The following is a 26,876-nucleotide window of genomic DNA, read 5'->3' on the forward strand; positions in this document are numbered from 1 at the left end:
GTCCTGGATGATGGCCCTAAGGATGATTCTTAAAGTTGCTTGTGTTGGAATTCTTAATAGCCTTGGCTTCTGGCCTTCTACTCTCTCAGCATTTTTTTCATTTGCCTAACTTTTTCTGGAAGAATGCTTTCTCATTTGAATATAAGACTGGGGTTGGGACCTGGATGACTTGTTCACAGCAATCTTATTCATCAATAAAGCTTACAGTTAACTTACAGTTAATAATAAACTAAATAGAGATCCTTATACCTTAAATACAGATCTCTTCATTCCCTGAAGGGTATGCATGTATTTTTGAGATTAAACAAAGACCTGTTTGAACTGTTACATATGGAAGATAGTTTCATTTGCTTTCATTATATTACTTTATCACACTAACAACTTCCCCAAGAGAGGGAAAGCAGTAGAATACATATGGCAATCTAGCAGTGATACAGTTGAAGCCTAAGCAAGCTGCCACATACTCAGGTTCACTTTTCCAACCTGTAAAAACATCCTGGTGGTGCGGGAGAATTGTCTGTATTCTGTCAATCATGTTATAAATAAACGCATGTTAGAAATAAATGCCAGGTAGGAAATATAGGCGGGAAAACCAGACAGGAAGTAGAAATGATGTAATGAGAACAGGAGAATTCTGGGAAGGAGGAAGTTGATTCCTCCCACTCCTGCCCAGACCACTGAAGCAGCAGGATGTGATCTGCCCCACCGAAAAAAGGTACTGAGCCACATGGCTAACATAGATCAGAAAAATGGTTAATCAAGATGTGAGAGTTAGCCAGTGAGAGGCTAGAGCTAATGGGCCAGTCAGCTTATAATTTATGGAGACCTATGTGTGATTTTCTTTGGGGCTAAACAGTTGTGGGGAACCAGGCAGGACAGAAACAACAACAAACAGGACCCTTCATGTTACATCCTGGGAGACTGAAGTAGACATTTTCTAAGGTATTAATCTGTCTGAAAAGTTTTGTGATTCCATCTGCTTGCTACTTTGATTGTAAGCTTGTGGCTTGCTAGATAGCTGGTCTTGCAAGCAGAGGTCTCACACAGCTCTGGCAGCACAGCTCCCTTCTTCACTGTCTACTGTGTGTGAGATAGCAACAATGAAACCACAGCCACGTCCCAATATACTCACATACTGCAAGGGCTCATCAAGAACCACTGAAGCATGTTCTGGGTGGCAGTAGCTTCTACAAAGCCATGCCAGAAAGAACCAGTTATTTTTTTTCTATGATACTGTTGTTGTAAGAGGGAAGAACTTAAAATAGATGTTAAAAAATGATTCTCTTACTTCAAATGCAATGCTTTTAAGCATTTTCCAAATCAGAGGAAATATTTACATTCAGAATTATTACCTCAGAACAAACTGCACTAATATTAAACAAATATACAACTGGTGACTCACTTTATACAAATGATCTGAACTGTTTACTCATTAAAAATAAACCTAATTGTCAGGTAAAATCCATTTGTCTAAGGAAATAAAAACAAAGTAAACCAAAAACAAAAAAAAATAAGAGCAAAATACTTAAAGTTTATTCTGGTGACAATATAAAACATAATACAAAATCATTACCTTCTAATAAACTTAATTATACTAACCATTTTAGTATTAGTTACTAACTAATGCTTATTCAAAGATAATTAAGAAGTGGGAAAATATGACAGGAAAGGCAGCTTGTATACATTCTTAATATAACTTTAGCCTTTTCTTATGATATTCAAATCAAACTACCACTCAATAATTCAAGTGAGACACAAGAGTCCAAGAAGGCAAGTGTGGTGCACACCTTTAATCCCAGCAGTTGGGAGGCTAAAGCAAGCGGAGCTCTGAATTCAGAGCCAACCAGTGAGTTTCAAGCCAGCCAGAGCTGTACAATGAGACCCTATCTCCAGGGAGAACTCATTAGTACACAGCATTTGGATCCTTAATATTTTGTGCATAAATTCACTACAGCAAACATCAAGCTGATACTGGTAAAGTTAATAAATGACTCCTATTTATCAGCTAGCATAGAAACCTCGTGTAGACCTAAAGACATCTAAAGCATATTAGTCTTTATGTCAGGAAGGCAATTTTCTCAAAGCTACATGATAGATAGGAGGGCCTGAATATAGGTGTTCTGTCCATCACCAGGTGAGGAGCATGTATTTGGAGTTACTTGTATCATTACTGTGCACTGAGAAGAACTACAGTGTTTAAAAATGGGACCATTCTTGGAAGATGAATCAACAAAACTTCAACATTCAGCACTGCCTAGTACATATTTAAAATTGCACATGTATAGGAAATGGTAGAGGATAACAACTTTTCTTAAAAAAATAAATACCAGCCTCTAATTTTGTTATAATATGCAAGAAATGCTGAAATAAAGAGAAAACAAAACAAAGAAAGTTAAGTTTTCTAAAAGCTCAGTTTGCAGTGTGTGTAGGAGAGAAGTCTAAGCTGTGACCTCACAGCAGAACACCGTGACAGCTTTGGCTGGTCTCTCTTCTCACCTACACGTGTTTCAAAGAAGCTACATTGTTTTCCTACAACATGTAAGTCTCCTAATGTTGCTCTCTTGATCCCATCCTTTTCTTACTGCACTTTGATGAACCCAAACAAGCCTGATTTCAAAGTGAGCTTAGTGGTAAAGGGGACTTTGGTGGTTTGACTCATAGCTCCACTTTTAGGACAATAGTTGATGTTTAATTAATTAAATGAATGAGTAAAGGGATGAATGAAGATCAGGGTTCTCATAGTCCACATAAAACCAAGAGTCGACAAACTACCACAATATAGAGCAAGGACTTAACTCTGATGTTAACCCCCCCCCCCACACACACACACTGGGGGTGGGGTGGAAAAAACTTACTGTTATTGGCACATCCTTTGTTCCTGAATTTAATAAATGAAGATTTAAAACTTTCGGTAGATCTGTTAAAATGGAGAAAAAGTGTTTAAAAAGACCTGCCCATAGCACATTTTACTCAGCAGAACATTAGTTTTTTAAGAGCTGCCTTGACCACACCCAGCTTAAATAATAAGCTTAAAAACCAAGACAAAAATGTAGAGAGTAACCTTTAGTGAACTCAGACATTACTTAGATTCCAATAAGACAATTACAATGCAAAATAACCATACTAAAAGAAAAATCAAACTGGGAGGTGGCAGCACACACGTTTAATCCCAGCACTAGGGAGGCAGAGGCAGGCAGATCTCTATGAGTTCGAGGCCAGCCTGGTCTACAGAGTTTCAGGACAGCCAGGGCTGTTACACAGAGAAGCCCTGTCTTGGGAATCCCCCCCATGCACCCACATGCATAGCAAATAGAATAAAATAAAATCAATTTTTCAAAAATATGGTCTTTAATTCTGGACAAGTAAGTGTCAACTACAAATGATTCAACAAGTATTTGTACTTTTCTTTAATAAAAACCTTAGCTTGGTTGTTTATTATTTTAGAATTAGAATTCTTTCTTTCACCACTTAGGATAATCAATATTATCCATTATAATGCAATTGAATAATTCATGTCTTTAAAAAAATTTAGAGATAAATCTTTTGACTTTTATTTTACTACTGAAAAATGTAGACCTCTATGTGATTTCTTTGGGACTTTACAATCGCGGGAACTGGGCAGGACAGAAACCTCAGTCAATAAATACGGGGCTCAGAGGTTAAGAGCACTGGTAGCTAGCTCTTCTAGAGGACCTGAGTTCAATTCCCAGTCACCACATGGTGGCTCTCAACCATTTGCAATGAGATCTGGTGCCCTCTTCTGGTGTGCAGGCATACATGCAGGCAAAACACTGTGTGCATAATAAACAAACAAATAAACAAATAACTACTTATCACAACTGAATGTGTGAGGAACTAGACTAAGAAACTATTTTCTACCTCAGTTTCTACCTGAAATGCTCAAAATATCCTGACCTTATTCTATCACCTGGGAAGCAGGTTTCTTTGAAGATTTGTAAAAGATTATGTGACCCACTGAGAAACAACTTACAAAGATGAATTGTAAGTAGAGCCACGAGAAGAACTGAATCTCAACTGGACTATTTTCGACCTTGTGGTTTGAATGAGAACGGCCCACACAGGCACATGTATTTGAAGGACTGGTCTCTAAAGCAGAACTACTCTGAGAAGGATTAGGAGGTGTGGCCTTGTTTGAATAGGTATGACACGAGGAGTAGGCTTTGGGGTTTCAAAAGCCCACACCAGGCCCAGTCTCTCTTTGCCTCCAACTTGCAGATAAGATGTAAGCGCCCAGCTATAACTTCAGCACCATGCCTGTCTGCTGTTATGCTCTATGCTCCCCTCCTCGATGTTCATGGATTAACCCTCTGGAAACCTAAGCAACAGTCCCCACCCCATTAAATGCTTCCTTTTATAAGTTGCCTTGGCCATGGTGTCTCCTCAGAGCAACAGAAAAGTAACTGAGAAAGACCCATAAAGACTTCCGCTATTTTACCTTGTGTTCGAAGTGTTCCAAAATCTAACATTTCAGTTGAGGAATAAATTCCAGGAGCTGGGAAAACAGAACAGTGAACAATTATCCGCCAAGATAGGGTGCACTGAGAACAGAACAAACTCACATTCCTGCAGCTCTCCACTGACCTGTTGTAACTTCAACCTCCACGGGGAGAATGATGAACTCTGTGCTATCCGACGCATTCGTCTTGATTCTTATGAAGGCTGTATGATTATCTGCTTCTCTGGATGAAAAGCTGGCTCTCATCACTCCCTTGGTTTCATAAGGAGGGATTTCCTGTGAGGAAACACCATACTGTAGCACAGCGTGTGGAACACTGCACAATTACCTTGTTTATTCAACTGGATGACACAGACGGTAGGCACATTACTATATTATCTATTAAGAAAAATAGTACATTACCATTTAAACATATGCTTCACTGATTTTAACACAAAACCTCCAATTTCAGAGAGGGTTAAAATACAAAAAAAAATGAGTGTTTTGAGAACTGGGGATGTATGTTCTGTCAAGACAAGCTAATCAAGCCAATGGTCTGAAAACAACTAAAAAAAAACTCTTAAAAGAATAACTAATCTAGAAAACCAGTTATTTTTTCTAACATGTTAGTTGTATATTCAGTCTTGAAATTATCCAATAGAAATGGTCCCATTAGAGGACAGTATTTTCCAGAAGTGCATAGCGTTCTTCCGATAATAATCAGGAGGGCTTGGACTTCGCCTTTATTTTAATTAACTGATTTTCAGTTAAAACTTAACAATTCACTAAGTGCATTCAATTAAAGCTCTTGTTGCGCATGCACAGGCACACAGACTAAACTTTCAGTCTTTTAAATGATAAGCCCTACAGAGGTACTATACTAGAAGGAAGACTCACTGGAACACAATGGGGGTGGTGCACAAATTCTTTTCTAGGTTTTAGAACTATTTGGCTGGGATGGAAATTGCTAGAATTTTTTTTTCTGCAAACCACTTTTAGCTTATTTTAGGAAAGCCTCGTGTTCGGGAACTTACTGGTCCTCATCTATCCCTACTTCCCTAACTCTGTAGTCTCAAAGTAGAACAGATGACTGGAACTTGGGGTCAGGGATCGGGGATGGAGGAGATGAACCCCAGATGTGTCTTCCAACTTGAGGAGGCTGATTCAGCCCCTGGGACATTCTAATGTATAGTGAAGTGGGCAAAGGTGACATCAGGCAAAAGACAGACAGGAATGGTAGAGGGCAAAAGGATACCTATAGAGAGTCAAAGTTCTGCTCCCATTTATTCAGCCTGCAACCCATCATAAAGCCCTGGTTCCTGCTTAATGATAAAACCTTACAGCAACCACGGGGCCCTGGGCACCATGTTGCAGCTGTGCCTTGAGAGCTTCATCTCTTGATGGTTGGTTAGACCTCTCTGAGGGGAAGAGAGACTGTTCCTACATGTCTTGCTGGACGTGGTGGCGTATATCTTCAATCTCAGTAGTTGGGAGGTGGAGGCAGAGGCAGGCCTGTGAATTCAAGGCCAGCCTGGTCCACAAAGTGAATTCCAGGACAGCCAGGGCTGTTACACAGAGAAACCCTATCTTGAAAAACAAATAAAATGAAACAAAACAAAACAATCAGGATGTCAGAGCATTTTTCCCACACATGTGCACTAATGAAGTATATGAATCCTCAATCAAAAGACCTTACTTCCATTAAATTAACATTTTCATTGTGATTTTGATTCTCATTCCCTTTCAGGACCTTTCTAAAGGATCATGGGAAGAAATATGGATCTATGGAGCAGGGAAATTTAATCTGCTATGATTTCGGAGGGAAAGGATCTTAGTTATGCCACCTACTTCATAAATATTCATAAAACTTACTTAAAACCCACAACACAGAATCTATTGGGCTGCTACCTTCACTTTGAGGACAGTTCATTTGAATCTGCCTTTGCTAAGAAAACATCTGCTTGAACTTTCCAGTGTCTCAGATCAAATTCCTTGAGAAGACAACATACTTTCCTGTACTACAGGACAGGGACCACAATTTATTTTTTTCTTATTCAAGGCCTAAAGGAATCATTACTGGTTATTATTTTCTGTAGTCATTGGGGGTATTGAAAGGTCATGCTAATTTCTGCCAGGGTTCAGTACAGTTCTTAGCTACTTAGAAGTAATTCTTTTCTATTCATTTACAAGTTTTCTAGTCACCACACAGCAGTTTCACAAGCATGAGGAAACAATCTACGATGGGGAAACCTGATTCAAGACATATAAATTCACGCATCCTTGGGTGTAAACAGAGAGTAAGCTAACACTCTGTAAAATAGAAAATTTAACAAAAAAGCTGTAGCTGTATCAAAGTTTCAAAGTCGGGTGTGGAGTCTATAAACACCAAGTAGCTGATGCAAAGTGACTTGTTCAGAGTCTACCAGTAGTTATGGAGCCCAGAGCACATGTCCTAAAGTATGTTGTGCTTGTCAGTGCCTTGTTCTGTTTTGTGTGTATGTGCACATGAGTGCAGGTTCCCACTAGGCCAGCAGAGTCAGATCCCCTGGCGCTGAAGTTGCAAGTGGTTAGGAGCCACCAGATGTGGGTGTTGAGAGCTGAACTCGGGTACTCTGAAAGAGCAGTACATGCTCTTAACCCATGAGCCATCTCTCCAACCCCAGTGGCTCATTCTTAGAGCAGATTTCTGGACTATGTATTTCCACTTCCATTCCTGAAAATAAATACTAGATGGAAAGATTCTCAAAGGCATACAAATTGAGTTTTATTTCTTTTAAAGTCAAATCATATAATACACCTTTTCTCTTTTCATCTTAAGCCCCATTGAACCGGGTGTGCCAAAATGTTTCAATATACTAGTAAGCTTTAAGTGATTGTGGTTAATAAGCCAATCAAAATGACTTGTTTAGTGCTGGGATCATATGATAGATTTTCATGCTCTGTGTGTGTTCTTTAAAACCAATACTGCTTTTAGGTTGATTTTTTTAAAATATGTTTGGACACATTTCCTAAAAGTATCCTATTTCAAACAATATACAGATTAACAAGATGAATTTTTTTGTAAAAATGTCATCTTTTTACATGCTGAAAGAATATCTGAAAAGTAATCGTAAATTAGACCAAGTTTATAATTTTGCCATTTTTCTTTTATGTTGAATTATTATACCATATACCATAACTAATTTGCTTCTTTTCATTTTGTAAACTGTTTCATTTTTATATTATTTCAATTCGTCGTGTTCATAATTCATTCCTCACGCTGTATATCAAAAGATCATCATGTTGGTTTGAATGCCCTCTTGCCATAGACCACCAGAACTTTTGTCATATAGTATGTAATGAGTGGTACATACTATATCTTCCATGAACTATTTTAAAAATAAAATAACTGACTTCCCATGCACACACATAAGAAAGCTGGGCTTCCACTCACCCACAGTTTTCTGGTTCCTCCTTGCTGACCTGTTGGTAGTTCTAGGTGAAGGTCTCCTCCACTAGAGTACATTTCTACAACCTGGGACAAAGCATACACCATGGTTACAATCAAAGTCACTTTTATCACAGGGGGTTTGCTGAAATGGCGAAGCTAGCATCCTCGCTGCTTATTGGAGGGATACAAAAACAGGTAAACGCAGGCAAGTACCACATTGCCGTCACTCATTTGCATAAACAACAGTATTTTTTAAACTAAATCAAGGTAACTTTGCAAACTTGGAAAAAATGTAGTTTCAGAAATTAGATTTTAGGAAGCAAAAGAACACTTTATTTTTATTTTTTATCTTTTGGTTTTTGGAGACTGGGTTTCTCTGTAGCTTTGGAGCCTGTACTGGAACAGACCTGGTTGGCCTTGAACTCACAGAGATCCACCTGCCTCTGCCTCCTGAGTGCTAGGATTAAAGGTATGCGCCACCACTGCCCAGCAGAACACTTTCTTTTTTACCAAATAAAAATACATGTAAGTTATGAAGTGTTGGAAATATAAATTTAAGGCCACATGCCTATAATCTCTGCTCTTGGGAAGTTGAGGTAATCTTGAATTCAAGGTCATCTTCAGCTTGTGTTATCTGAGGCCAGCATGGGCTACATGAGACCATTTCAAAAAAAAAAAAAGGACATATAAATTCTATATATAGCTAAATCTAGTGGCAGAACCAGTAACTATAAGACCTGTTAAATAATGAAAAGATAAACATCCTGAGACACATGTAACAATCCTAATAAAGATCAAAACACTTAGTTTCTGAGCTGAGAACTCTCGATCTTAGAACAAATAAATGTCATTAACTTAAATAAATTTGAGGTAAAGTGGTGGAAAGCTTTTGTTACCTATTTTATCATAAAAGTATTCCAGAAAGAAATAAAAGAGAACAGAGCAATAAAACCTGAAAAATTCTAATATAAGCTGAAAGGTTTTCTGCTTGCTTGCTTTTCTTTGTGTGTGCTCTGAAGGCCACACATTCTGCAGGCTCGTGAGCTAAGGTCACCCACGGTACTATTACCTACCATTCGGCACAACTGCACATAGCTGAGGAGCAGAATGCTTGTCTAGCAAGTACAAGGCCTACATTAACCCCTATCTCCAACAGATAGACAAGGAATGACTGGGAGGAGAGAAATTAAATTCAAAGAGAAGATAACTGCATAACAAAGTCTGAGAAAAATGGGCAATATTTAAACAACTGCAGACCAACCAACATCTATCTCTTCAGCCCACTTACAAAATCTTACGATTTTACAAAATTTTGGCAGCTGTGACAGACTGAGATGTTTATGCTAAGCATTAATTCCCACCAAAATGAGGACTAGTTAAAATTATTCTCAGAAACTCACCTGTAAAGGCTCACTGTGAGGGTTGTGTATGTTTATTATGGGTGAAAAGCTGCTGTTTACAGGGACTCTGGCCCCAAGAAATGGCCTTAGCCGATACGGATTTGGAACCCCAACACCAAATACCTGTTTCAAAGGGAAATAAGAAGTTTTTGAGTTGCTTTTTTAAACTATCATTTTCAACAGTTACAGCTCTACTTGATCTATGGAAAACAGTCAATCTAACTTTAATATGAGAATATTACCAACTTCTAGAGATGATGGCACAGATCTGCTTTACTCTGTATGTGCATCTAGAATGGCCTCTGTAACACACTGGAAACTCAAGTGTGAACAGTCCTTCACGAGACCATGGGATATATACAGAGAAGCAACAGGGCACTGAAAGATTTCCCACTGTAACTGTTAAGAGATGGAGCTTTGACTCAGACAATGCTCAGAAATGGCCCAGGCTCAGGTTAACTCCACACGGGAACACCTTACCTAAACTGACTAACAGGGGCAGGCAGCTATTCAAATGACCAGTGTTTATTGTATATGATGTGCTAGGCACATACGGCTTAACAGTGAACACACTAAAACAGGCCTGTGCTCGTGGCACTTACTCTAGTACTCAGCAGATGTCAAGAGAGATTCTTTCAGAATTTCTCTAATTATAGAGTTAAGTCCCAGACTGTAGGAGTTGGAGAAGAGTGAGAGGTAGTTAGACAGACATCCTGTGAGCCAGAGAGATGACACTAGCTTGAGAAAGAGCAGGGGCAGTGCTGAGGGAAGCCGACAGACTTGAGGAAAACCAGGTATGAGAAAGTATAGATAGTGGACTAGAATACAGAAGGCCACTGAGGTTCATCTCAACAACAACCTGATTATAATCCACAGGAAATACAGACTGACTCTGACCACCTGGGTCTGGTGTTAATGCTGTAGGAGAGCCATGACCTCCATTTTTGCAATAGTCTTCTCTTTAAGTCAACAAGTGTGGCCAGGGGTATAGCTAGGTGGTACAGTGTATATCTAGAATATGCAAGGGCCTCAGTTCATTTCCTGACACTAAAAACAAAGAAACCACAACAAAAGCATAAATAAATGCAAACAAACAAACAAGTAAGTAAAAAATAAAATAAAATGCAAACCCCATAGGGTGCAGTAAATGTAAGTACCCTAAGTCTAACATCCTCTTTTTTTCTCTTCTCCCTGGAGTTTATTAAGTGAGCTCTTAAAGGCTATTAGATTTGCTGGCTATATCTGTGTACTGAAACGGAAGTTCAAGTTCTGGTTCTTACCTGGTAAGTGAACACCCCATGATTAGATGTGTTAATAAATAAAGTATTTTCCACATTTCCCACTACTCTTGCAAGAAAAACTACATCAAATGATGTGTTTCCTCCTGGAAGAATTTTCTGAAAAATAAAAGCAAGGAAATTAAATTGATTATCAAAAATATCAGGGCATACTGACCATTACATAGCTAAAGTTCTATAAAACAAACAAATAATTTCCATAAACTAGCTGTTTTCCTTTAAATATTTAGCCTTTAAGTTAGTCATATTCTTGTAAAATGGAAAAATAATAAAACATGTCTTCATTACCTACCTTCATCCTTTACTGGCCTAAAGCCCTGTTCAACATACAGATCCCTTGGACTCTGTTCATTCAAAGGTCACTAGACTGGAAAAAGGCACCTAATTATACACTGTTAGCTTTACCATCAGATAACCAAACAGCCCCAAAGCTGAAGCTGAACTTGTTATATAGATGTACTGTTGGACTACAAACAAGAAACTTGGGCCCCAATCCCCCACCTTTGCCATTTGTCCGTATGACGGAAGAAATGTCACTGCAACTTAAGGTAGGAAAGAAGGAACTCACTATTACTTCCTGTAGACCAAGAATGACATCATAATCAGTAACAAGTTTTATTCCATGAAATTCAAGACTAAGGCTATAGTTTTGCCTGCAATACAGCCTTAAGGAACATTTAATATGTAAAGCTTTCATCTCTCTCATTCTGCTTCTATTGTGAGAACTCAAAAATGTTACCCAAATTATAGCCCAAAGCATATGGCACCGAGACTCTGGCTTGATTCTAGAATGACAAAAGCTAGAAAGATTCCTTTTGCATTATCAGCAGGAACCCCCCCCCCCAAAAGAAGAAATCTTAACTTTTTAAAAAATCTGTCACACACAATGTATGGATAACAAACATGTCCAAACAGAGAAGGAATGTAAACACTGGCTCACCACAGCAGAGAATGGGAAGACAATAGGGCTATCATACAAGAGGGCAAAACAAAACAAAACAAAACAAAACAAAACAAAAAACAAAAAACAAAAACAAAAAAACCCACATTGTTAAAAGCAGAATGTGGGCTCAAGCAGAGTATAGCACTTCTAGAAGTGTAACGAAAGAGGGATTCACACCTGATCCTGAATTTAAGAATAAATTCTTAGTAAAGAATTCATTAATTAATAAAGGTGGTAGCACATGCTTTTAATCCCGGCTCTCGGGAGGCAGAGACAGGCAGATGTCTGTGAGTTTGAGGGCAGCCTGGTCTACAAGAGCTAGTTCCAGAACAGGCTCAATAGCTACAGTGAAACCTTGTCTCGAAAAACAAAAAAACAAAACAAAACAAAAAGGTCTTGTGAATGTCCTACAACACAATTCTAAATAAGCCACTGGCTATTTAAGTAGACACACAGTAATATAAATATTCTGAATTGATTTGAAACGAAAATACAACATATTACAATATACAAGCAGCAGCTAAATAATCATTAGAAGGAAATTTATAAATTACACACTTATTTTGAACATACAGATCTCAATTCAACAATTTATATTTCTGTTTTGAGAAATACAGTAAATGAAATCCAAAGTAAGCAAAAATAAAGTTAGGTAAAATCTGATGAACTACAAAGCAGGAACCAGTCACTAAGATAAATAAAATGAAAGTTGATACTTCAGAGCTCAAAACTGATTTAAAACTTCTATACAGAATGCATGAAAAAAAAAAGAGGAGAATACATGGGAATCTAAAACATGAATGGCATTATACAAGCTTTAGTTCTAGATGATACACTATATACACATCTATACACTGTATACTATGGAAGGGTAAAGGAATATAGGGCTCCTCTAAGAAAGATGGAAAACTAGTATCCACTTCTGTGTAGTCAGAAGGAAAAATATCTGGTTAACAAAAAAATAAGACTATTCCATACCAATAGAGGTTAGGGAACCAGTAAAAGGCCATGGGAGGAGAGGAGCCTTCAAAGGAGGAGGATAGAACACTGCTATGGGACAATGGTCTCGTACCCTGTAAAGACTTGTTACTTGTATTGCTTTAATAAAATGTTGATTGGCCAGGAGCCAGGAAGGAAGTATAGGTGGGGTGAACAGAACAGGAGAATTCTGGGAATAGGAAAGGCTCAGTCTGCAGTTGCCACCCAGAAACAGAGGAAGCAAGATGAGAATGCCTCGCTGATAAAAGGTACCAAGCCATGTGGCTAACACAGACAAGAATTATGGGTTAATGTATGATGTCAGAGTTAGTTAATAAGGCTGGACAGTGGTGGTGCACTCCTTTAATCCCACCCAGCATTTGGGAGGCAGAGGTAGATAATCTCTGTAAATTTGAGGCCAGCCTGGTCTACAAGAGCTAGTTCCAGGACAGGCTCCAAAGCTACAGAGAAACCCTGCCTTGAAAAAAAACAAGAAGGTTTAGTTAATAATAAGCCTGAGCTAATAGGCCAACCACTTTATAACTAATGTAGGCCTCTGTATGTTTCTTTGGGACTGAATGACTGCAGACTGGGCAGGACAGAAACCTCTGACAACAAATGGTGCCCAACATGGGGAATTATATCCACATAAAACCTGAGAGAGCTTGGGAAGTCACTCTGGACACAAAAGTACAAAGCTAAGTGTGGCTTCTTAGTGGCAGCATTTTCTTGGGTGGGCTCTGTTTGCTAGAGCAAGCATGTGTCATTTAAGAGAGGCTTCCTGACTCAGCTTTAGCTATAAATAAAAACCTTGCAGCTCTTTTAAGAAGCCCAACTACCAAACACTTAAATGGTGTTTATGAGCAGTAGACAGCATGCTTCTTGGTGGTGGCAGGGACCTTGAAACTCCATAGATTTCTGGCAATAAACATGGCTCCCACCAGTACTTCCGCCATGAAGCTAGACTCTCAAAAAGCTAAGGAATGGGGTGGATCCAACCATCAAAGCCACAGCTTTAATCCTAGCCTTATTGCTTAACAAATTAAAGACTCATGTGGTTAGAAAAAGATATACAGTAAAGATGGATTCAGATGAAAAAAAATTTCTAAATGATTTACAGTGTGTTTAAAAATATAGGTAGGCTTGGGAGAGAAGAAAAAGGATAATATTCTTAAAAAAATAAAAAGAAAGAGAGTAGTTGGGTATGATGGCACACACCGTTAATCCCAAACACTTGGGAGGCAGAGATAGGCAGATCTCTGTGAGTTCAAAAACAGTCTGGTCTGCAGAGTGAGTTCCAGAACACCAAAGAAAAACAGAGAAATTTCATCTCAAAAAACTAAAAATTAAAAATAAAAAAAGAGTTTAAAATAAAGCCATGTAAAGATGGAAATTATACAGAGAATCTGGATACTGTATGTAATTGTGTTGTCTTTGAATTGTTTGATGGCTGAGGAAGGAGCAACAGCTGCTAAAAGACATCTGATTATAAATGTTGCTGGATTAATATAACATATATATTTTGAAAATGCTTTGACTTCAAAATTTAAGTCAAAAAATGTTACCTTGGAGAAGTGGTTTTGCTTTTGTTTCCACAGGAAATGAGAGGCTGTAGATTCATTCGGAGTTAAGAAAAATCAGGTTTTACCAAGAAAGACCCCCCACCACCACCACCACCACCGAAGAATCTCCAAGAGGAGCAAATGGCCCAGATGATTAAACATTTCAGAGGATCTCTGTTGGAGTTTCCTCTAAGTTCTACATCCAGAAAAGCCTCAAGACTACTCGCTGAGATGATCAAGCCTCACAGAATACTTCTGCCAGGACTTGAGCATAATCCTAAATTTTCTTTAGGTCCCCATAAGATTATCAGCACCCCCAATCAGCAGGAAGAAGTCTAGAAAACTATGCCCACATTCCCAGAAAAAATTGATTGTGGATGTTTGTCTTTATTTAGAGTGTTGGTTACAAGTTGTTATGGATAATGGTCAGGAAAAAGCTCAACAAAGGAGATTAGAATCAGAGTTCTTGTTTTGAAAAAAATGGGGGGAGATGCTGTGAGACAATGATCTTGTACCCTGTAAAGACTTGTCACTTGTATTGGTTTAATAAAATGCTGATTGGTCAGTTGCCAGGCAGGAAGTATAGGCGGGGCAACCAGAATAGGAGAATTCTGGGAAGAGGAAAGGTTTAGTCTGTAGTCATCATCCAGACACAGAGGAAGCAAGATGAGAATCCCTTCCTGATTAAAGGTTCCAAGCCATGTGGCTAACACAGACAAAAATTATGGGTTAAAGTATGATTTAAGAGTTAGTTAATAAGAAAGCCTGATCTAATAGGCCAACCAGTTTATAATTAATGTAGGCCTCTGTGTGTTTCTTTGTAACTGAATGGCTGCGGGACTGGGCAGGACAGAAACGTCTGTCAACAGAACACATCAGGGAAATAAATGGGGGAAGGGAATAATGCAGCAGCAAGGATTAAATGGAGTGGGAGTAGAAGGGCAGGGTACAGGAAGAGAAATGGGGAGGGATAACTAACATTGAAAACCCTTTGAAAAAGCCATATGGAAACCCACTACTGTAGAAGCATCTTAAAATATATACATACATGCATATAAAGAGTTTAAATGGAGTTACACTATAGTATGAACAGCATCCTAACTAGACACCACATGCCTGCAAATTAAAAGCTCTAGCACCAGTAATGGGATACCTCTTTTTTAGTTTATTGGCCAGTGGGGTTCCATAAATCACCAAATGTTACAAGGTATTACCAATGCTCTTGGTCATTATCCAGAGTTTGATGGCAAGACCCTATTGCTAAGATACCCCACTCTTGAGTCACAGAAAAGTAACCATTAATATCATCCAGCTGTGAACCCTGCAAGCTACAATAATGATGAGTCTGACAAGTTACTCTCAGTGGTGCACCAGTGGCATGAATGTTATGGAAATAACCAACTGCTTTATGCTTTGATCTTCTCCATGAGATGGAAACCACACCTGGCAATGTTAAAGGGGCCAAGAACCTGTAGTTAGATAGGACATAGGCCCTAGAAGAGAACCTACTACTGTTCTGCTAAATGACACAGTGTAACGTAAGTGTCTAATTGCGGTTGATGGTAATTAACACAGAGACCCTCACCTGGTCAACCTCCGGGCAGTAAGACTGGGGAGTGCTCAGTCCTAAAGGGGCTGTCCAAATCCCAAGGCGAAGGGATCTTCAAGGAGAGGGGATGGAAAGAGTTTAAGAGACAGAGGGGGTAGATAACTCAAGTAAAGTTTTCTGGACACAACAGGGCAGTTGCAAATATGAACTCAAGAGATTTTAACAGCAAACACATGATCTATGTAAGCTTGAGTCAGACAAAATCCCAAGATGGAGAGGAGATGGGCACAAAATCCTACCATAAGCTGTTGAGCTATAGGCACTTTATATCTGCTGCGGGAAGAAGAGTCCGTTTTCTTTTATGGTGTGACCCCTGGCAGGTCAGCCGTTCTCTAAGGGAGTCCTCACTCCTAAGACTAGTTGGACAATATAAATCAAAAACAAACAAACCACCATGCCAAGTTGGGTGGGCAGGGAGGTGAGAGTAGATCTGGGAGGGGTGGTTGGGGGTGAGTATAATAAACATACATTGCACAAAATCCCAGCACTTGGGAGGCAGAGGCAGGCAACTGTGTGAGCTGGAGGCCAGCCTGGTCTACAAGAGCTAGTTCTAGGACAGGCACCAAAGCTACACAGATAAACCCTGTCTCAAAAAAACCAAAAGAATTGATAAAAGTATTATTTTTAAACGTAGACTATTGCAAAGAGAGAAAGGACAGTCCTGAAGTCCACAGGAATGACAAGACAGGTGAAAGTGCAGAGAAATAGAAGGGTTGTCATGGAAAAGAAGCAAGTCACAGTTCACAGAGCTGCAACTCTATCATAGCGGAGTGGAACAGAAACCTCATCTGTAAGGTAAACTAGGAGGCCTAGGTGAAAAGAGCTGTCAGTCCTACCCACAGGACAAGACCACAGCTTTCACAAGTCTCAAATCTAATTATGGGTCTTCCTGAGACAGTGACTTCCCTAACAGGATGGGTCAGCAGTAAAGAGGAGTTCTTCAGAGTCCGGGGGCTGTGCCCAGTAGCTACCTGTAGAGTCAACCTCCTGTTTATAACAAAGTGTCCCTGGAAGCTTGAACATCCAGAATTCATCATGAGAGAGACAGGCACTGGGGACTGAGAAGTACAGGCAGCATGCTCGTCCACTACCCAGAGGCACCTATCCGACATGAGGTTCAAAGCGGTAGAATCCAATCAGGACACTATCCAACATTGCAGCCTTGCCTCCTCTCTTAAGACAGGGTTTCTTTGTTGATTTCTCAATGCATACTCCAGGCTAGTTGGCCCATGAGCGTCCAGAGATTCCTCTATCTCTAGCTCCCATCTCCCTTCAGGGGTGCTAGAATTAGACTCATACTATATGATCAGTTTTTATTTGAGTTCTGGGGATTTGAACCCAGGTCCTCATATGCAAATGTTTTACCTGTTGAATCATTTCCCCAGTTTAATTTTTCTTTATTTATTCTAATTTCTTAATCTTTCCTCTTCCCTTCATAACATGTTTCTCTACTCTTCTTTTTCCTTTTGTTTATCTAACTTTGCTTCAACTTCCTCCTTTCTCTGCCTCTTCCTTTACCTCATCCATTTATTATTTTCATTTATTCTAAATAATTAAAAAATTTAAAGACTTATTATGTATATGAATGTTTTGCCTGTATGTCTATCATTACACCACCTGTGTGCCTAGTGCTCAATGAGATCAGAAGAGGGCATCAGAGTCTCTAGAGCAGGAGTTATCGATGGTTATAAGCAGTCAAGTCAGTGCTGGGAACTAAACCCAGGTTCTCTGCAAGAGCAACAAGTGCTTTAAACCTCTGAACCATCTATCCAGCCCAACCCTAATTTTTAACTTCAAAGTTAAATTCTTCATTAGTTTTGTCAAGCTTTATTTAGTGGTACATAGTGATATAAAGGTGGGTTTTACTTTATTTTAAGATCTATTTCTTCTACTTGCATGACTTAGTGTTATAGTTGCTACAGTACTCCACCTAGAGCACAGGGCGCTCACTAAAATGAAAAGCAAATAAAACAGGAAAAGACAGCATAACAAACAGATGCACAAATTGCAGCACAAAGGCACAAGAACCATGAAAAAGTAAAGAAAAATAACTCCTCCAAACGATCACAATTCCTCAACAGTCAGAATCAGATACTGAAGTGGCTAAAACACCTGACAGATATCTTAAAAGCAAAACACCCCAGAGGATCAATCATACAAATGAGTGAAGTATGGAAATTAATCCTAGATCAAAAGAGGAAAAACAGGCACAGAAAAGAGAAAATGAGCAAAGGGGAAGTGAAAACCAGCATGGAAACTGGGATTTAGAAAACCAAAGAGCTATTGGAAAGGGAAAGCTCAATCAATCAAATAACACTGTGCAAAGTGTCCTGACAGACTCACCCAAGTAGAAGTTAGAATATCAGGGTAGAACACAAGATTGAGGAAACACCATATTCAAACATTCCGAAAGAAGTACACAAGCTTAACTGCAATGACCAAGAACTCCAGAATATGATTAGGAGGCTAAACCAAAGAATCCTTGAGGTAAAGAATTGGAGATGGAGAGAGAACCTACTTGATAAAATTCTAGCAGAAAATTTCCTAAGTCTAGAGAAAGAAGTGGACAACCAAATGCAAGAGACTCTTAAAGTCTAAGCAGAAACAACCAGAGAAGTGTGCTTCATAACATATTGTCAAAATGTCAAAAACACAAAGCAAAGAAGATACAGTAGAGCTGTAGGGGAGGAAGGAAACAAGTTTACAACGTGAAACTCGTCAGAATAAGTATCAGATCTTACTTGAGCAGCCCCATGGTAAGAAAAGCACGCGACAAATACTTCAAGCCTATGATTACGTCTAGCAGAGCTCTCTTTTAAAATTGATGAAGAAATTAGGACATTTCAAGCACAAACTAAGGTAGTTTATGACCACTAGGCCAGAGAGGAAAGAAAGGCTAAAGCATTATAATTCCGTAAGAGGAACAGATGAACACCGGACAGCTAGGAAGGACTTCATCATGTCCAGACTAAGTAAGCCAGGAAACCCTTAACCCTAATAGAAACAAAGAAAAGTCAAATAATAGCTCCCCAAATTATCTCTTAATAACAACCTTAAATGTTAACGGCCTCAATGCATCAATAAAAAGACTCAGGTTAACTAGACTGAAAAAATTCAACTATATGTTGTCTACAAGAAACATACCTCACTGGAAAAGACACTCACAGAAGTTTTTAAATTTATCAGCCAAACAGAAGCTGGTGTAACTATTTTGACAGGTGATAGAGTTCAAAGTAAAATCTGAAGTGATAAAAAAGGACTTTACATACTAATAAAAGGCATAGTTCTTAATCCCAGCACTTGGGAGGCAGAGCTCTGTGAACACGAGGCCAGCCTGGTCTACAAAGTGAGTTCCAGGACAGCCAGGGCACAGAGAAACCCTGTCTTTAAAAAAAGAAAGAAAGAAAGAAAGAAAGAAAGAAAGAAAGAAAGAAAGAAAGAAAGAAAGAAAGAAAGAAAGAAAGAAAGAAAGACCAACCAAACAACAAACATATAATTCATCAAGAAGATATAATAATTGTAAATACCTATGTACCACATTTTGGGGCTCCTGGTTTCATAAAAGATTGCTAGTGGGCATTAGATCTTGATACAAAGAGGGTGTAACTTTCAAATCTCACTTTCTTATTTATATATTTATTTAATGTGAATGGGTGTTTTGCCTGTACACCACCTGTATGAAGAGCCCATAGAAGCCTGAAGACTCCTTTGGGATGGGAGTTACAGATAGGTGTGAGCTGCCATTTGGATGCTGGGAATTGAACCTAGGTTCTCTGGGAAAGCAGCATGTGCTCTTAACCACTGAGCCATCTCTTTAACACTACCCTGCCTACCATCTTTAACTACTGAGCCATCTCTTTAACACTATCCTGCCTGCCATCTTTAACTACTGAGCCATCTCTTTAACACTATCCTGCCTGCCATCTTTAGACAGGTCATTCAAACAAGAATCAACAAAGAAAATGGAGTTAAATTACACCACAGACCAAATGGACTTAACAGCTGTCTGTAGGATATTCTATTCAACAGAAAGGAAATACATTTATTCTCAACAGCCTATGGTACCTTCTCCAAAACAGATATACAGTAGGTCTCAACGTAAGATCTTAAAGACAAAATAATCAAAATAATTTCTTTTAAAAGTTTGAAATTATGTTTATTTATTTAGTATGTGGATGTGTATACACCATGACACATAAGTGGAAGTCAGAGCACACTTTCAAGAACTGGTGTCTTTTCTTCCATCATGCGTGCCCAGTAGATCATACTGAGTTGGACTTTAAAACAATTTCTTGCATCTTATATGACAGTAGAATAAAAGTAGAAATCAGTGACTAGGGAAACTACAGAAACCCTAACAGTACTTGGATACTAAGAAACACTCTTAAATGACCAGTAGGTCACTGAATTCATTTTGGGGAGGAATTGTACCTGATAATTCCCTAGAATCAAATGAAGCAAAAGTATAATTCTAACTAACCAAAACCTTTGGGATATAATCAAGGCAGTTTTAAGAGGAAAGTTTAAAACAATGAGCTCAAGTATTTAAAAAATTGTAGAGGAGGCTAGAACTCTGGCCCCAGCAGCTAAAGGCACTTGCTGCCCTTGTAGAGGACTCGGGTTTCTAGTACCTACATGATGGCTCACAACTGTCTGGAGTTTATTCTCAGGAGATAACGGCCTCTTCTGCCCTCATGAGCACTAGGCATGCTCATGATACAGACATACATGCATGGAAACATTCACACACAATATATAAAAGTAAATAAATCTTTAAAAAATTAGAGACCTCAAATAAACAAATTAATGATGTACCTCAAAAGTCTTAAAAAACCATGAATGAATCAAAGCTAAAGGCAGTAGATAGTAAGAAAGAATAAAGAAAGATCAGGGCGGAAATTAAGGAAATGGAGACTAAAATAAGTATATATAGTCAGTCTAGAGTTGTCACTTCTTGAAAAGTAAACAACATTAATAAATCCCTAGCCAGTCTAACCAAAAGAGAGAAGATCTAAACTAACAAACTTAGAGATGAAAGGGGGGGATGTTACAAGAGATTCTGATGAAATTCAGAGAACCAATGGGGAATACTTTGAAACCTTTATCATAAATCTGAAGAAAAATTAATTCTTAGATATATGTGACCTACTAACATACACCAAGAAGATATAAATAATCTATATCTATAACAAGCAACAATAATGAAACAGTAATAAAGACACCCCCAACACTGTGACATACAGGCATAAACAAAGGACTTTGTAAAAGGCTGCCCATAGCACAGCAAGTAACTCCAATGATTATCAAATGACTGCATGAACTGAAAACAATTACCAGAGTGAAGGCATACCCTATAGAATGTATAAAAATCGTTACCAGTTTAAACACTGAACAGATAATATCTGGATTAATAAGGAACTACAAACAAACAACCCAAAAGGACAAATCATCTAGCCAATAAATACTTACTGAACTGAATAGTCTTTTTTAAAAAGAAATTTTAGTCAATAAATGTTTGGCAGAGTGTTCAATACCTTTAGCCATTAGGAAAATACAAATTACAACTGCTGTGAGATTCCATCTCACCCAAGTTAGAAAAACAACAAGAAATTCTGGTGTGGATGGATGCAGAAAAGATGAAGATGTATATGCTGTCTGTGAGAATGAAAATGGTTGTAGCTATTAGGGAAATCAGATTAAACGAACATTTGATACCACTGCTGGGTTCTTATCTAAGAGAGTCTCAGCACACCAGAGAAACTAGCACAGCCGTGTTTACTACTTTGTTATTCACAACATCCAAGATACAGAACCAGCCAGGCTGTCTGTTAAGGAAGGAGTGGATGAAAAACTGTGGTATATATACATAATCAAGTTTTATTCAGCTGTAAAGGAAAATGAATTAATGACATTTGCAAGAAAATGGATGTAACTGAAAAGCATCATGGTATATGTAAATAAAGTCTAATTATAGATGTATAAAATTGTCAAAAGAATTGATCATGTCAACTTCTTCCCTTCAAGAAAGGGCATTATATACATCTCCATGCCCATACATTTAAAAACTAGAAGAACTGGAAAGACTCACTCAGAGTCTGGTAAATTCAGCAAAGCATACATAAGTTACCACAGGTGACCAGAACAGGTTTACATCTGATTTCTCCCCTTACTCTTTCTTCTGTTTCTGATCAACGGCGACTCTTTCAAAATAAGCTTTAACATTCCATTCTTCTGCATACGCTCTTCTGCTGTTTTCGAATTTTAGAAAGGACAGAAGCCAAGGCCTCATACAATGTGCAGGGCCCCTCACAACACGAGAACCCTCTTCTTCCCGGGTTAGCTTTCACACCAGTGTCTCTGCACTACCTGCTCTTTCGGGACTGCTCTTCTCTAGTCGCCATTCATTCGAGTCTCTGGTCAAACACTGCCTACTATTTAAAACACAATCCCCCTTAACAATAAAACCCCTTATTCCATTGCTTTTCTTTTTCTTAGATCATGCTGTCTTCTAAAGTCTCATAAAGTATATTTATTATATTTGCTGAAGTCACCAAACCCCCTTTAGGGGCAAGTATCATGAGCAGTGATCTCTTGTTTGTTCAGTGATAAATCCTGGTAATATCTGTTAAATTAATAAATTTGTTACTTCTATATAGGTGGTAAAGCTGGTTTTTACATTTATATTTCCTTACATGTTGTAAATTATAAAAGTAGTAAGAGCTTATTATACTTACAAACACACAGCAAAGATGTGTGAGGAAGAGAAGTAAATGATCTCTCTCTCTCTGTCTCTCTGTCTCTCTCTCTCTCTAGGTTTTTCGAGACAGGGTTTCTCTGTAGCTTTGGAATCTGTACTGGAACTAGCTCTGTAGACCAGGCTGGCCTTGAACTCACAGAAATCTGCCTGCCTCTGCCTCCCAAAGTGCTGGGATTAAAGGCATCACCACCACCACCACCAAGCCAAGGTTAATGTTCTCAGGTCATTCTACACCAGTATAGCTATCTATTTACCCTGGCTCTTACTGACATACTGAAACCCTCAGAAACCTTTGTTTTTCATAAAATGGTGCATTCTGTGCTACAATATGTTTTTCTTACAGAGAACACACAGTATACTGGTTTCTGGCAACAGACACTGGTTTCTTTATCTGTACAGTACCCTACCCTAGCATATGTGCTATAGCATCACATGTGCTCAATTCCCAACAATATGCATGGATATCAGAGTTTAACCTAAAATGGAATAAATATTTAGGCTTCTACACCAAATTAAAAATAATCATTAATGCTCACAATAGCCTTCAATCTATGAGATTATTTAAAGTGTAATAAGGTAGCTTAAATTTTTTGCATTTTATTTGTAAACTGAAACATTTTTATTAATTATGCTTGCCTGAAAATTTAACTGAAATATAGATATATAGAACTTAGTCTTTTAAATAATTCTTCTTTTTCCCTATTTTCTATGGGTTGGTTAATACAGAGACGGTATTGGGTAGTTAAAAAAAAAAAGCTTCATGAGTTATAAGAAACATTTTTCCCCCCAAAGAAATAAGATGTGATGGGGGATTCTGAGGGGTCCATAATGGAAGGGTGTGTTTTTCGGGTATGAGGAACATTTTTCATTCCTCCACAACGGCTTTTACTCTAGGTCTGAAACTGAGGAGGTAGGGAAATGAGATCACTCTACCCTGTCTCTCCCCTTCACGCCTGAGATTCTGGAGTCTGTCTTACCATGAGAAAAAGGATAGAAAGCACAAGGGACAAGAGGAAAGAAAAAAAAAATCACACCAATTTTGGCGATCTTTTGGGGGTGGGGAGTTTATCTTCTTAAAGCTGAACCTAAAGGCATCTACAGCAAGACTGTGACGGGTGTCACGACAATCACTGCTTAGTTCCGCTTCCTGGAACTGATTCTGACTACTACACAATTTATCTTTTCAAGGAATTTCCAGAAAGTCTGTTCTCTACATAAAGTTCATCAGCAGAAATATTCTCTGGGAGAGAGTCTAGATCAGAAGTGTCAAAATGGCAGAAAAAAAAGCTTATGCTATGTAGTCTACCCTGTCTTTCTAAAATTCAACTCACTTCCAATGTGGGAAAATTGGGAGATACATAAAGATTCTTATTTCTGACTTGCCTTGAAAAATAAGAACTGCACCAACTCCCACAAGACAGTCAAGTAAAGCCATTTTGGAACTGCTCAACTGGACGGATTGTATGCTCCCAAACACCGCAGCCCCTGGGTTGTTTACCTAGTTGCCAACTCCTGGTCTAGACAATATTGGATGAAGTGAAAGGATGAAAGCCGTGCCCTTGGCCAAGGTAAGCTTGAGACACTTAGAAACAGCAAAGGATCACTTGAATTAGTGAAGCCAGTCAACAAACTATTAACTATTCATTTATCTAAGTAGAGCACAATCAAGCCACTAGTTTAGGGTTGTTTCCATTTTTCCTTGCCTTCCAACCTAGCATGTCTGCATACTGGTGGTACATGAAGTCTACACCTACACACCTACACACACACACACACACACACACACACACACACACACACACACACGGAAAAAGCGGGGGAGAGAGGGAGAGGGAGAATGAACACAGGTGTTATAATGCCACAGCAAAGTATGAGGCAAAACACTGGGCAAATTAAACTCTTGCAAGTTACTCATGTTACTCATAACCAAAGCAAAACCCTCTGAGCCCTACCTCTTACTTTATATACTCATGTCTCCCTCGGTATTAGAATTTTGTTATTTGTCTTGAGACCACTGATACATTAATTTAAAAAATGTGAGATATCTTTTAGGAAAAAAAACAAGAATAACTCAAGGAAAATTTAAGAAATACTTTAAGAAAAGGGATATTTTCATGAAAATTACAAAGAAATTAAGCTTTTATTATCAAAAGCAATATGCTTTATTTTGAAAATACTTCAAAGTTGGAGGTAGAAAAATCTTAAACCACAGCCATTTTTTAACCACAGAAGCTGCTAATAAAAACACATGACAAAACAGGATTTTAAAGAGGAGAAATGTAAAACACTGAACAACTAATATGAAATTAACCAGTAGTTTATAAATGTCTTGTGTTACAAAATACGTTCATGTTCTTAGTCACTGTCCTTCAACAGTCAACAAAACCCTGGGAAGATGAAATTAGAATCCATTTATTTACTTTCTCCTCGTTTTAATGAAATTCCTATTCACTATTTTGAAAGTCTACACATTAAAACATAATGTATCTCCTAATTAAAAAAAAAACTTACTTCAGTTCCTTTTTCTGTTGTTTTGATCAGAAAGGCTCTTTCTTGAATAACAGCTTCACATCTTACTACCAACATCATGGGTAAAAGCTTGGAGGATACACATGGTACACAGAGCTCCACCATGATCGTGACTATGGTGACCACGATGACTGTGGCTGTCTATTGTAAAAGGGACTTTGCAGGTGTACACAGGTCAGCTGACTATCTCAGTGGTCCTGAACCAATGCCATGAGTTTACTTCACTAGTGGCAGATGCAGTAGCCAGGGAGAAAAGAAGCACAAGGAGGGAATGACATGTTGCTGCTGGCTTACAAAAATGGAAGAGCCCATAGGAGCATTAAGCTCAGTGAGGGCCTGATCAGCAAGAAAATTGGGGCTTCCATTCTGCAAACAAAAATGACTTGATTCCACTAAAGACTTGAATGAGTACAGAGGTGCATTTCCTCTCAGTCTCTAGGCAAAGAGGGAATGAGCCCAGGCTATCTTAATTCATTTTTCCCTCCTAAAGACAGGTTTCTCTGTAGCTTTGGAACCCGTCCAGGAACTCGCTCTGTAGACCAGGCTGGCCTCAACTCATAGAGATCTGCGTGCCTCTGCCTCCTGAGTGCTGTGATGTGGGAGTGTCATATATCAATCTGTTGATTTCATTGTTTAAGCAATAAAGAAACTGCTTGGCTGGCCCTCATAGGTTAAAACATAGGTGGGAGGAGTAAACAGAGCAGAATGCTGGGAGGAAGAGGAAGCGAGCTCAGACTCGACAGCTCTGCTCTCTGGAGCAGAGACGCGATAGCTCTGCTCTCTGAGGCACACTCGATGGAGCTCCGACCCAGGATGGACGTAGGCTAGAATCTTCCCGGTAAGACCTGTGCTCACTAAGACCGGTGCTCACAGATTATTAGAGATGGGTTGATCGGGATATCAGAATTAGCCAGTAAGGGCTAGAGCTAAAGGGCCAAGCAGTGTTTAAATGAATATAGTTTGTGTGTTGTTATTTCGGGGCATAAGCTAGCCAGGCGGCCGGGGTGCTGAGGATGCAGCCCCGCTGCCCCTATTACTACAGTGCTGGAATTAAAGGCATGTGCCACTACTGCCTGGTGCCATCATAATTCTTATGATACACTGAGCATCACTTCACTGGCCTTATAAACTGTTTCTAAGTGAGCACTAGCTTAAGCCATTCAGTTCCCGCTAACTTATTACACAGCAACAGAACCTTCACTCAGTCTTGAGGACCTGCCTGTAGAACTGGCTATGAGAAAGTTAGGTTTTTCTGAAAGGAGACAAACTGACATCTAAGAAAGTAGGGAAATTTAACTTTAACTATAGCAAAGTAAACTTAATAAAAATGCAGAACTTCCATTTCAAACAAGAGAGATACCAACCACAGTGGAAAAGCTTACCCTATTTTGAAAAAATGATGCATGGAAATGTGATGTTGTAGCAGATATTGATACTAAAGTAATAGTTTCTTCAGAACTAGGATTATGTAAGTAGACTTTTTCCATTTTTGGCATTCCAACTGGCCTGCAAAAGTAAAAAGAAAACTGTCAGAAATAATTCAAAGATACTTCTAACTTTTAGGATAATCATTAGTTGCTTAAAAGCCAAACATAAAATTATTAGGTAAATTCATATGCAAACACAGTAAATAGTAAAATACATTTAGTCGACTCAACAAATATCTGAGTGTCATTCTGTATGATACACTAAGTCAGATGCTACAATTCAATGAAATAAGTTTCAGCTGAATAATGCCTACAGTTTGGTGAGGAAGCCAGCCTGGGAATGTGGTCTGATATCTGGAAATGTGGTCTGATCTCTCCTCTCTATAACACCATCAGGCCTCTCTGTTAACTGTGAATCAGGTCCTCTCCCCAAGTTCCAGAGACAAACAGGTTGTATGAAAAGATCTAATGAATTAGGGACTTCTGT

At 38.7% G+C, this 26,876-nt stretch overlaps 1 protein-coding gene across 2 annotated transcripts in view; it reads right to left on the reverse strand.

Annotated features, from left to right (window-relative positions):
* Positions 1–26,876, reverse strand: part of Tmem131 (transmembrane protein 131) — a 161,189-nt gene that overhangs the window by 42,990 nt on the left and 91,323 nt on the right. For both annotated transcript variants that reach the window (XM_026785501.1, XM_005359932.2), the window contains exons 5-11: positions 26,345–26,468; positions 10,567–10,683; positions 9,287–9,409; positions 7,890–7,970; positions 4,603–4,753; positions 4,457–4,513; positions 2,856–2,917 (exon numbers count right to left, since the gene is read on the reverse strand). In XM_026785501.1, the coding sequence (XP_026641302.1) occupies positions 2,856–2,917; positions 4,457–4,513; positions 4,603–4,753; positions 7,890–7,970; positions 9,287–9,409; positions 10,567–10,683; positions 26,345–26,468 (715 nt within the window). The remainder of the gene's footprint in view (positions 1–2,855; positions 2,918–4,456; positions 4,514–4,602; positions 4,754–7,889; positions 7,971–9,286; positions 9,410–10,566; positions 10,684–26,344; positions 26,469–26,876) is intronic.

Source organism: Microtus ochrogaster, linkage group LG2 (assembly GCF_000317375.1).
Source record: "Microtus ochrogaster isolate Prairie Vole_2 linkage group LG2, MicOch1.0, whole genome shotgun sequence".
In the NCBI taxonomy this organism is placed as follows: Eukaryota; Metazoa; Chordata; class Mammalia; order Rodentia; family Cricetidae; genus Microtus; species Microtus ochrogaster.